General features: G+C 39.6%; 1 protein-coding gene across 1 annotated transcript in view; it reads right to left on the reverse strand.

Annotated features, from left to right (window-relative positions):
• lrrfip1b (leucine rich repeat (in FLII) interacting protein 1b) overlaps positions 1 to 13269 on the reverse strand; it is a 67809-nt gene that overhangs the window by 27751 nt on the left and 26789 nt on the right. The window contains exon 3 of the mRNA XM_080421908.1: positions 1649 to 1699. Within this exon, the coding sequence (XP_080278034.1) occupies positions 1649 to 1699 (51 nt within the window). The remainder of the gene's footprint in view (positions 1 to 1648; positions 1700 to 13269) is intronic.

Here is a 13269-nt window from a genome sequence, read left to right on the forward strand (position 1 = left end):
AACCAATTTCACACTGCGTTAAGCTCAAACAAGACCAGGCCCTTTTTTAGACCAGGCCATGGTAGAAACATTAGTAGTAGTGGTGGTGGTAGTGGTAGTAGTAGGCTGTAGTCATATCAATTGCAATAGTGCACTGTAGTCAGTGGTGGAAAAAGTACTCAAATCCTATACTTAAGTAAAAGTCATAATCATAAAATCATAAAAGTATCCCATTTCACAAGTTTTCCAATGTATAAAAAAATCGTTTGAAAAAAGCCGATCTACAAGCTCACAATGCGTCGCATAGCAACGCATTGTGAGCTTGTAGATCGGCTATTTTCAAATGGCCAAAATGTATATAGGGCTGAAGTGGTTGATGTATGTTTTGTAATAATAATCTAAACCTACAAAGTAACTAAAGTTGTCAAATAATTACTTGAGTAAATGTACTTAGTTACTTTCCACCACTGACTGTAGTTAGTAGTACTGTAACTAGTATATTTCACTCCAGAAATATTGAGCACAATATGCGTGTCCAGCCCCTGAGCAGCAGTTGCTGCTGTCTGTGTCTATTTGTAGGCAGGTCTCCTGACGTCATGTCATCCAATTATGGGTTAAAATATCACCGAGTACTGTCATTCTCGTTAACACTGGTCTACTGTATTTGATTTACATCAGCTGTCATGCTGGAACGCATGGAATCTAATGTAATCCGACTCCATTTACAACATACTGTGAAGTCCTGAACATCCTGAATCAACTTAACAGATATAGACACTCATTTATTTGCATTATGTCCAAGTAAGTAAGTAAGTAAGTAAATAAGTAGGTTGGAGTGGTTTATTCAGCCAGAACGAGGCTATCCCCGTTTCAATGAGCTAGACCCCTGGAGATGGATTGCTGAGGTGGAGCGCCACACCTACCATCAGCTCCCAGTACTTACCGCACGACTTGCCGCACCCAAGCCGTGCCACTCATACACTGAGTTGGCGGTGCCCGGGATCGAACCCAGAACCTTCTTGTCCAAAGCCAAGTGCTCTACCGAGTGCTCTACCACGAAACCCAAACAGTACTGACAGGTTTGCAGAAATTAATGTCAATGTGAAAAGCTGTTAATATTCATACAATGTGTATTTTTTTCCATTTAGCCTGAAGGAGTGTGTTCATTTCACTGATATACAAAATGGTTTGGTTAGCGGCGTTGTGAAGTTAGCTGAGACAGGTGTGTCCTCTTAAAAACTGACACACACATAGAGCTCATCTATTTGGCTTTAGTCTTCTATTTAGCATGTGTGTGTGTGTGTGTGTGTGTGTGTGTGTGTGTGTGTGTGTGTGTGTGTGTGTGTGTGTGTGTGTGTGTGTGAAACCTTGGAGGAAGTGTATTATCATCAAGCTAATGTTGTGATGCAAAGCTGTGAACATCGAGTATAAACCCACAGTAATCACGACACGTCGAGAACACAACCCGGTGTGTATCTTTAAAACCTGATATGAAGCGTTTCTGCCTGAATATACAGTATGCACGCACGCACACACGAGTGCACACACTCTCACACACACCTTCATCAGTCAGTGTATCTCTCTGGTGTTAACCTCGAGGTCACATTTTAACAGGTCAATGGGGCACGTGACTGCGTGCGTGCGTGCGCGCGTGTGAAGTGGTACTGACCCTGAGACTTCCTCGGCTTCCAACTGACATGCGCTCCTCATCGTCAGAGATCTGGGGGGAGACACACACACACACACACACACACACACACACACACACACACACACACACACACACACACACACAGAAGACTTTAAATTCCTGGAGTGCCAAGATGACAGCCCATCGATTAGCGTGGAGAGCAGAGGTCAAAACAACAGTATTATGTTTAAAACTTCTCTACGGCTTTACAATGACACAGGAGTTTTACTGCTACACAGTAGCATATAAGTATAATGTATAATTTATATCAGGATCAATATACTATACTGCTATGTTAATATAAAGTACACATGCAAAACAAATCCATTGCGTTAATATAACTCTGAAGAGTTTACAAATGGAACCAAATGCGGGTCCTAAGAATTTGACTGTGTATGCCATTATATCACGGTTATATAACTGCACATTTGAACGCAGAGTTCTCTTATTCGTATTATGACCATTGCTACGCTAGGTTTTGGTTAGCAACATAATGTTTTTGGTCAGAATTGAGGAGGAATCTTGCTGCTAAACTTTGGTAGCGCTGTGATCCAAAAGGAATAACACTCTCGAGGCTGTTATCTATTATATTGCATCACGTCTGTGTGGGTACATACAGTACACAACCCCACCCTGTAGCTGTGGTATAATCCTGAATATATCACAGCCTCTCCTGTATTATTGCTTAATTATACCATAACCAGCAGAATGGAATGCCTCATTAAATTGAGATGTCAGCAATGACACATGAACTGAAGATGATGGAAATGTGAACTTAGTTAAAGTGTGTCACTAGGCCATGTGCTGGATTTTTCAGCTGCTCTTCTAAAACGCTCATCCAAACGGCCAAAATGGAAAATCTCCAGCTCTCAGCGACCATATAAAACAGTGGTTCTCAAAGTGGGGTCCAGGGACCAAACCAAATGGACACTTACAGGTCTGTAAATCAATTTGAGAACCACTGATATAAAACATACACAGGTCAACGTAGAATAGAAGCTCAGCCCCTCGTCACGCAGCCTGCGTTTGTAGTATATTGTAAATATGCGGCACTTCCATTGATAACAATTTAAAACATACGCTGGTCTCAGGGGAAAAAAAATTTAAACCTTGAGGACATAGCCCCATAAAGTTCCAATCCAGGATTTGTCTCATTATTTCTCTTACACATTTGGCCCATGGAGTCAATCCACCACTGGTGGACATCTTTTTGACTGGATGGAAGCAAAAGATTGACTCCAAACATAAACTTAAAGAGATATTTCACTTTTTTTTTTTTATTGGGTGATTTTATCGTCTACTCAGGCTTTTGAGCACCCCGGACAGTTTTTAAGTTGCTCGATTCAGTATTTAGATATTTGATATTCATTTTATCAGACACGCACCCTTCCTATACATGTTTAAATTAAGAAAAACATGTTTTTCTTAATTTAATTTTTTTACCATGTTAGAGTCATCGAAAACACCAGTCCTTGGTTCTGGTGACTCATACTGCCCTCCCAACACGTGAGGGGGCCATGTTTTTTCTATTATTTTTTTCATTCATTTTATTAAATTTTTCTATTGTATTTCATTTTTTCCGTTTTCCCCAAAAAATATTTTAAATAAATGAAAAAAAGTAAATGAAAAAACACGGCCCCCTCACGTCCGGGGTGCTGCCAAAAGCCTAAGTGGACGATAAAATTACCAAGTTTTTTTTAAAGTGAAATATCCCTTTAAGTTTAAAAGTCTACTGATCGAGCAAAACAACTGCCTGCATACGTTTTCCATTTCCAGATCGGTACTCAAGGCTCTAAGAGGAACGCCGGTTCAAAAGGTTAAAAAATAAACTTTTCTCTTTATAATTTATGAGTCCATAAAGCCCCATTGGCTGTCAACAGAGAGACTTCAGACAGTCCATCTTCACGTCATCACTGAGCAGACTGTCAGTTCTGTGGTCTGTGGCTCTGAGAGAGAGGAGACAATAACCCCTTGAATCCGGGAATGCATCTCTGTCATTCTAGATTTCTTTGGCTATTCAAAAATGGCAGATCTACAAGCATATCTTTGAATGTATTTAAAGCGAACATTTTTTAACTCAAATCTTTGCTTCTGGGGATTCAACAAATGTCTTTTCAAAGTGTTTTGATAAAACCTATGTTGCTATAATATCAGTGGTTCTGAAACTTTTTCATGTCAAGAACCCCCAAAATTATATGTATTTGGCCACGGACCCCCGGCCCCATCTCAAAATGTTTTGTTCCAGGGACCCCCAAAAGCAAAGATCTGAGTTACAAATGTTCCATTTAAAATATATATATATTCAAAGATTTGCACACATTTTCCACGATAAAAAAAAAAAAGTGCAGATCTACAAGCTCGTAGCACGGCACTTACGAGCTTGTAGATCTGCTATTTTTTGAATAGTCAAATAAATCTTAGAATGACACAGATGCGTTCCCGGTCTTAATGGGTTAAATCCTGCTGATGTCCGTCGTAAATGGCGGTGGATTTACGGCAAGGTGGACAAATTAAGACAACCGAGAAAATAAAAGACAGATGGGTTAGTAGGAGTAGAAACAAGAGTGAAAGTCAAAGAAAAGGGAAAGAAAGAAAGAAAGAAAAGAAGATGGAGGAAAAGAGAGGAAGAATACAGACCGAAGTGTGTCTCCTTGAGGGCCGAGAATACTTCTCGCTGTCCTCCTGCAAGGCCCCAGGAGGAGGAGAAAAGAACAGAAAGATTGAAGATAAGCATTAGACGGTTAAAAGTCGAGAATAAGAGTGGGGTAGGGGTGAGGATGCACAGCAAGGCTTTTACCATAAGAGACAGAGAGACAAAGGTTTTCCATCGCACAAAGTTCCATTGCACCCATACTGGGCCTTCCTTGAATGCTGTGTACTGTAGGTCTACATCAGTAGGTTTATACGGGCCAATGTGGGACAGAACCAGTGGTGTACAGTAACTAAGTACATTTACTCAAGTACTGTACTTTTTTTTTGTAGGTATTTTTTTTACTTTACTGGAGTATTTCCAATTTTCAGTATTTACTTCTTCTCCACTACATCTCAGAGGCAAATATTATACTTTTACTCCACTACAATTATTTGAAAACTTTAGTTACTAGTGACTTTGTAGATTTAGATTATTATTACAACAAATGTGAGTACTTTTTCCACCACTGGACAGTCTGCATTTGGGTTTTCCATTGCAATGCAAATGTGTGCAGATGTTTACATCAAGTACATCACTTCTGGTGTTGTTGTGCCTCTCCCACTGAACTAAAACTGGACAGAGCGTAGGGATGGGTATTGGCAACAATCTCACGATACGATACGTATCACGATACTTGGGTCACGATACGATTATATTGCGATACGCATCACGATACTTGGGTCGTATCACGATATTGGGATATATTGCGATATATTGCGATATATTGCGATATATACATATATCACAACTACATTGTTTATATATACACTACATATTGAGTAAAAATAAAAAAATAAATAATCGCAATATCGATACTGGAGTATCGATACAGTATCGCGAAATAAAATATCGCGATATATCGTGATATCGATAATATTGCCCATCCCTAACAGAGCGGCGGTCGTCTATTCAAAATCAAAACATTGTGGGATTGTTTTAAGTCAGTCTCTTCTCCCGGGCCGTGCGAGCCGAGCAGTGCAACTTCTTCGAAGAGGGATTTTTTTTTGGCTGGAAAAGCAGATCCAGTTCGGCTGTCACCAGAGCAAAATGCTACCTAGCAGATCCTGAACCTACACAGCACAATTCTCAGTGATCCTTAAATGAATGTATGAATGTTATAAATGTTTAAGGCAGAGAGTGTACAAAAAAAAATTAATACAATATAACTGTACATCTGTACAGTATGTTAAAGCTGCACTACGCAACTTTCCTCTTCTACCCCGGATTTTAACCTGGTTTCCCGCGACAAGTGCTGAAATGTTTTACCATCGAGCTAATAGAGCTCGCCTGCTTGCTCAGGGGATAAACTGAATCTTGACCATCTGGGCAAAATTCATGTCAGATCCTGTGTCTAGGTGAGACATGACCTTTGACACAATCTAAATGTCTCAATAGAGGAGCAGGGAGACAAAATACAACCACCCCCATTGTATGAGTTATTTGTATTAACATGCTCTACCATACAGATTGGATTTTATTCATTTTTAAAAAGTTACATAGTCGCGCTTTAATACTAACTGGTGGTTGGAGGTGGTCTCCGCACACTTCCATTGAGGCATTTAGACCCTGGCGGCGGGTATGACACGTACTGGTTCACAAGCAGTATCGCCTGAAACTCAAAGCCCAATATCTGCCCTGGACACAGAAATGTTTTGTCTCCCGTGCAGGAGACCTTGGTTCGCATCCAGGAAAAGGACACGAATCTCACAGATTACAGCCTTAACACTGAGGACTGTACTGTGCATTCAACACTTGTGTGATGGAGAAAAAACAAGCGACACAGAGCAGGGACCACACACACACACACACACACACACACACACCAGCAGGCAGTGGTGGAAAGTAACTAAGTACATTTACTCAAGTACTGCACTTAAGCACAATTTCACAGTCCTTTTACTTTTACATGCATATATTACTAGTCTTCATACTTCTACTCCACTACATTTCAAAGGCAAGTTAGCCTACTGTACCTTTTTATTCTTACTTTGCCGATTTCGATTATTACAAAAACATCCATTAAACACTTACTGTATGACCTATTTTATACACCAGCTATTCGAAAATATCTTAAATTTTTTAAAACATTTGTCCAATTCCAAAAGCTTTTTTGGCACTTTTACTTTGGTACTGTAAGTATGTTTTGATGACAATACTCACATTTTGAATACAGGCCTTTTACTTGTAACAGAGTTAGTTAATAGAGAGACTATTGCTACTTTTACTTAAATAAAAAACTATCCGAGTACGTCTTCCACCACTGCCAGCATGGACACGTGTCTGAATCGCAGTGGGAAACCTATCCTTCATGGTGTCTGTTCCATGTAACATTCCAGTCAACTTAGACACAACTCTCTCCCACTGGAACATGTACGCTTTGCTTTCCTAGACGGACTGGAAAATAACGGCTCTTTTTTTCCTCCCACTACAACAACTAAGCGAACAGCAGTGGTGGAAAGTAACTAAGAACATTTACTTAAGTACTGTACTTAAGTACAATTTTGAGGTATTTGTCCTTCATTTGAGTATTTCCAATTTCCAATACTTTTACTTCTACTCCACTACATCTCGGATCCAAATATTGTACCTTTACTCCACTACATTTATTTGAACACTACTAGTTACTTTGTAGATTTTGATTATTATTACAAAACATACATTAACCACTTCACCCCATTATACATTTCGGCCATTTGAAAATAGCAGATCTACAAGCTCACAATGTATGCGCACCGCAACACGTTGTATGCTTCTAAATCGGCTATTTTCAATAGTTTGGGTAGCGGGGAGACATCACATTTCTCTGTTGGGTCTTGAGCTAAAAAGGTTTGGGAACCGTACTGCTTCAGACACAGCTTTCTCCACTGGAACATGTAGGGTTTGGCTTCCCAGGACGGAGTGGAAAATAAATGTGTTCTGGCCCCAGGTTTCATACGCGTCAAACCTCACATAAATACATACCATTATGGACACTTAAGCTACTGTCATACATGCACTTATAGGGATTAAGAGCAGACTGCTGAGGGTGGCAACACTGTGTGTGTGTGTGTGTGTGTGTTCCAGGTCATGTGACTTGCATGTAATCCGTTCCGTGTGACACACACACACACACACACACACACACACACACACACACACACACACACACACACACACACACACACACACACACACACACACACACACACACACACACACACACACACACACACACACACACACACACACACACACACACACACACACACACACACACACACACACACACACACACACACACACACACACACACAATAACAGACCCCCTGCCAGCCAAAGGGATTGCAGAAATGTTAAAATGTTGATTTATGAAATCGTCTCTCTCTCTTCATGTCAGTTAAAGGGGAAATCCACCCATTTTCAATATTTAACTATGTCATTAATATAGCATAAAGGAGTTGTGTGGAAATAAGAAAAAATTAAAAAAAAAATTAACATTGCAAAAAAATTTAACATTGCAAAAAAATTAACATTGCAAATTACACCATGATGAGTCATCACAGTGTAATTTGCAATGTTAATTTTTTTGCAATGTTAAATTTTTTTGCAATGTTAATTTTTTTTTTAATTTTTTCTTATTTCCACACAACTCCTTTATGCTATATTAATGACATAGTTAAATATTGAAAATGGGTGGATTTCCCCTTTAAGTAGTATTTTCCCTGCACAGCGGAGCAAAAGAATCTCTCCAGACCATGTCAGGAGAACACTCACATGCATGCCAGTAAGAATAACACATTATTAATCACAATATGTCATGATAATAACAATATATTATCCTAACAGTTACAAACACAGCTTCATACCAGCGAGCACTAAGTCCACACAATCACTACATGTATACAAATAAATCATATGATAACCAACATGTCCTAGATATAAATATGCACGCTACATCCATGCATACAGTATACCAATACTGGGATGCACTGTAGTATATTGTTGCTGTCGGGCAGAAACCTCTTATCTCCATATTTTTACTTTTTGTGTTTTTTTTTTTCGTGAAGCACGTTTCTTGTAGATCTGCTACTTTTGCCATTTTTGAATTTGAAATCCCGAAAAGTAACAGTTTTGGCATTACTGTATTGAGGTTTCCAGCCGACAGAGTCGATATATATGAGGGGATATTCTACCAGACATGGATTAGTAGGAGATCTGCAGTCAGTCTGAGGTGGGGGGTCTAATCCATGACTGTAAGACCAGACCCCCACGCAGGAGGGGGGGGGGGCTGCGACACATAAACAAGCCTCTAGTAGTACACTACACAGTCAAATCCATGCCGTTAATTTGACTCCGAGAGTATACAAATGGAACCACATAATGGACCCATTTTCTTCCATTTGTACACTCTCTGAAAAAATTTCAGAGAGTGAAAATTAACGCTGAGGATTTTACAATCATGCACAGGAGAGCAGGCATCCCTAATGTCATCCAATGAAAGCCTTGTAACTTCAAACAAATACCAAAAAAACTGTTTATTTAGCTTGAATCTAAAGCTGAAATCCGGAACTTATTTGAGTGAATAAAATGGTATATTAAAGGAAAGGTAAGTGATATTTTTGGTTAAAAGGTTAAAGCACTCTATCCTAATAGTACTCATTGCTACTGTATATATAGAGTGTTTGTTCAGTAACATGGGTCTCCCCGTCTCTCAAGCTCTTCAATAAACATTATTGTCCAAAATCCCAGATGATGATCTACTTAAGACTCATATCACAAGTTCATATCATTTCATAATCCAATCAGAAAATGTAATGTGTCCACGTATTATGTCTGTTAGTGACATTACATTTGATGTTTTCCTGCATTCCACATCGGGTAAAGTCAATAAAAAAAAAAGGACTGTAAAGTCTCCAAATTGAACTCGGCCACCACACAGTGTCACGTGAAAACAGCCAGCTGGCTTCGGTGAACATTTCTGAACAGGCATTGCCAATAATGACACGCCCCAAAATAGCGCCAAGTTTAATGTGGCAATAGAAAAGGAAAGAAAAAAAAGCTGTTTTTTTGATTAATTGCCAATAGATAGACATTTTTGAAGCTACAAGGTTTTCATGATGGTCTAGCGGCAGACCGGGTCTGTCGGCCACGTTGCCTCCTACCATCCACTGTTCAATATGACCCCACTTGCTGTTGCCGTCCTTCCCATAATATCTCTGGAGGAGGAGGAGGAGGAGGAGGAGGAGTAGTAGTAAGAGGAGGAGGACACCAGGAAGAAAGGAAAAGGGTTAGTGAAGAGGAAGATGAGAAAGATCTAGCATTTAAATACTTCTAGCTAGTGACCTGAGCACCTCACCCATTTTCAAAACGTGTCTTCATATAGGCCTAATTGGTCCTCACTAATGTTCATTATTAACCCATTTAAGACCAGGGAAGCATCTGTGTCATCTTTAGGTTTCTTTGGCTATTCAAAAATAGAAGATCTACAAGCTCATAGCGTGGTACCGAGTGCCACGCTATGAGCATGTAGATCTACTATTTTTGAAAAGTTACGAGTTACTGAATTGGTCCTTGTGGCAAACCCCACCCATCCTGTACATCCTGAGATTAATACAAACACATTTCTCTCAAATAATATTGGCCTGATATAAAAACTGAAGTTTTGAGTGTGTGTGTGTGTGTGTGTGTGTGTGTGTGTGTGTGTGTGTGTGTGTGTGTGTGTGTGTGTGTGTGTGTGTGTGTGTGTGTGTGTGTGTGTGTGTGTGTGACAACGTATGTGAATTTTAGAGTGTTACATTCGAGACACATACGTAAGAAAAAGTCACACAAACTTGCATAATTGAGAACGTTAATTAGTAAATAAGTGAGTGAGCGAGAGAGAGAGAAGGCAAGGAAAGGAAATACAACAGAGGAATGAAAGAAAGGCAGGAAGGAAGGAAGGAAGAAAGGAAGGAAGCCTACCTTCTGGCTCTGATACATCTAAAGCCAAAGAGGAAGAGCAGAGAAAATGAAATGACAGAAACTCAGGGTTAGCAATGTTAGTTCATAGCGGTCAGAGATGTACCAATAACATGTTTTCCTTGGCGATACCAAATCCGATAAACCATAGCTTGCATATCGGTCGATACCGAGTACCTATCAGATACCAGTGTGTAATTTAAAATACATCTAGGACAGTGGTTCTAAAAGTGGGGTCCAGGGACTCTCAGGGTTCCTTGAGGGGGTTCCAAATAGACCCTTAGAGGTCTGCAACTCTGAAAGTGTACAAATGTGTGCAAATGTGTACTAAAAAGCATTATTTTACACTTTGGCTATTCAAAAATAGCAGATATACAAGCTCATTATGTCATCATGATTTGTGTGCATGGGGATCTCATCTTAAACAAGCTCAGTGCTTAATGAGTCTTCCAGTTTAGTAGACCTTGTATTGTGAATGTCATGTCTTACTAAATAAAGTACATCAAAAATATCAGATCTACAAGCTTGTAGATCTGATATTTTTGAAAAATCGTGAAAACTTGTGCAAACATTTGAGCGAACATTTGTCGCCAAATACATAATTTTGGGGGTCCTTGATATGAAAAAGTTTGAGAACCACTGACATGGAAAGTTACGTTTTTTCAAAAAACTGTTAGGATTTAGAAGACATTTGTAGAATCGGAACCTCTGGCCTTAATGGGTTAAAGTGCAGCTACAACTTAGTAAAATAACAATGTAAATGGCAGAGTAAGAGTATAAAACAGTAGTGCAACATCAGCTGAGGGATTCAAAATACATCATAATTGATTACTGTAAATGACACATGATCATGTGATGAACGACGTGGTATTGGAATGGCAGTTGCCCATAGACTGGCATACTTGCCGATACCAGCGTTTTAGGCAGTATCGGCAACCGATACTGGTATCTAATAGCGGTCATAAATCACAATGAAAAGCAGGGAACAGCTGTGAAGATTATAAAGAACGTTCTGTCACATTCTGATGAGATGATGAGTTAGGCGTTAGATGGAAAGGATACATCTGCTGTAAATGAGAAGAATGGCACCCCATGATGTCCTATAATACCACTTTACTTATTGTAGGGTTGGACAAAATTATAAGCTCCTAGCTTACCGCAAACAATACAACTTTTAACACTGGTGTCCCAATTTAACTTTAAAATAGAAAATTGTTGGTATATAGATCAGCTAAAAAAAAAATATTTTCGTGGTTAGGCGTTAGATACACGTCTTTAAACTTGGATCTAGCACCGCGCTCTGACAACTCTGGTGCGCTGTCCAAATAAACTGTTCAATACATCCTGGAGGATCACACTCGTTAATGAAAGTCCATATTTTCCATATGCCTCAAGATGACAAAGATGACAGACGTTTCGGCGATCCAGCCTTCATCAGTGTGAAGGCTGGATAGCGGAAACATCTGTCGTCCCGTCATCTTGAGGTAGGGCTGTCCCCTCATAGACGATTAATCAGGTGGTTTGATCTGGTTTGGTTGGGTTGGTGCGCGCGTGTGTGTGTGGTGTGTGTCATTCGGTCCTTGTTTTTCCTTTTCTGTGTGCACGTGCGTATGCAACACTGTGTGTGTGTGTGTGTGTGTGTGTGTGTCTGTGTCTGTGTCTGTGTCTGTGTGTGTGTGTGTGTGTGTGCGCGCGCGCGTGCGCGTGCAGATCTACAAGCTCATAGTGTGGCACCGAGTGCTGCGCTATGAGCTTGTAGATCTGCTTTTTTTTTTTAAATCATGAAAATGTTTGCAAATCTTTTAACTCAAACAGCTCTTTTTGAAAAAAACGTACTATGTTGCTATAATCAGTGGTTCTCAAACTTTTTTCATGTCAAGGACTCCCAAAATGATGTATTTGGCCGCAGACCCCCATCTCAAAACAACATAGCCCGGCACTATGAGCTTGTATATCTGCTATTTTTGAAAAGCCAAAGCATAAAATAATGGTTAAAGTGGTTACACAGATGCGTTCCCGGTTTTAATGGGTTAAGTTACTCACCGCGACAGGACAATGCATTTCTAAAACCCCTAAGCCAGGGCCAACGAGGAGCAACTCAAGTCCTCAAATCTGAACGGAAGACATAAACCTGTTCGCCCCATCAGTCCTGCTGCCGACTAAACTCACTGTCAACACGGCCCATGCTCCCCCAGTCTCAGCTCCTCTGGTAGACGTAAAGAGAGAATACCTATACAGGGGTATATAGGCTGTACTGTCTGTATCCTTAGAGACAAACAGACCCCTCCTTGGGTCTGATCAATACAGTGTACTTTGACCCAGCCAATATGTCAATATGACGGTTATTTATGAAGAACGAGTACTTAAAAATAGAAAAGTTTTACAATACAAGATCTACAAGCTCACAAGCTTGTAGATCAGCTATTTTATTCTACGTTTCTACGCCACCGTTGTACAAAAAAGTATAGTTATAAGGTTAGACTAATTATCAGACTAATTTACTTAGTCGAAAAACTCAATTTGATTTTTTATCATGTCGATTCGTTGATATTCGGAAAGAAAAAAGAAAACCCGCTTCTTGATTATTTTATTAAAAAAGGTAGGGTAAGTGATTTACTTTTGTTAAAATAAGTGTTAAATCCCTCTATATTCTGATAGTACTCATAGAGTGTTTGTTCAGCAAAAGGAGTCTCCCATGTCTCTCCAGCTCTTTATTAAAACAGAAAATGCATTTTCAGTGCTCTCTCCTGATTGGCTTAAATGTTGTACTGAAAATGTATTTATATATCTGTTTACTAAAGAGCTGGAAAGACCCCTGTGACCAAACAAACGCTCTGTAGCAATGATTACTATCAGAATATAGTACTTTAACCTTTTAACAAACAAAAAAAAGAAATACCAAAAAACATCACTTACCCTACCATTCATGAGCAAGATTAACCCATTAAGATCTGGAACGCATCTGTGTCAC

Source organism: Gymnoscopelus braueri (genome assembly GCF_963280865.1).
Source record: "Gymnoscopelus braueri genome assembly, chromosome: 24".
NCBI classification, from domain to species: Eukaryota; Metazoa; Chordata; class Actinopteri; order Myctophiformes; family Myctophidae; genus Gymnoscopelus; species Gymnoscopelus braueri.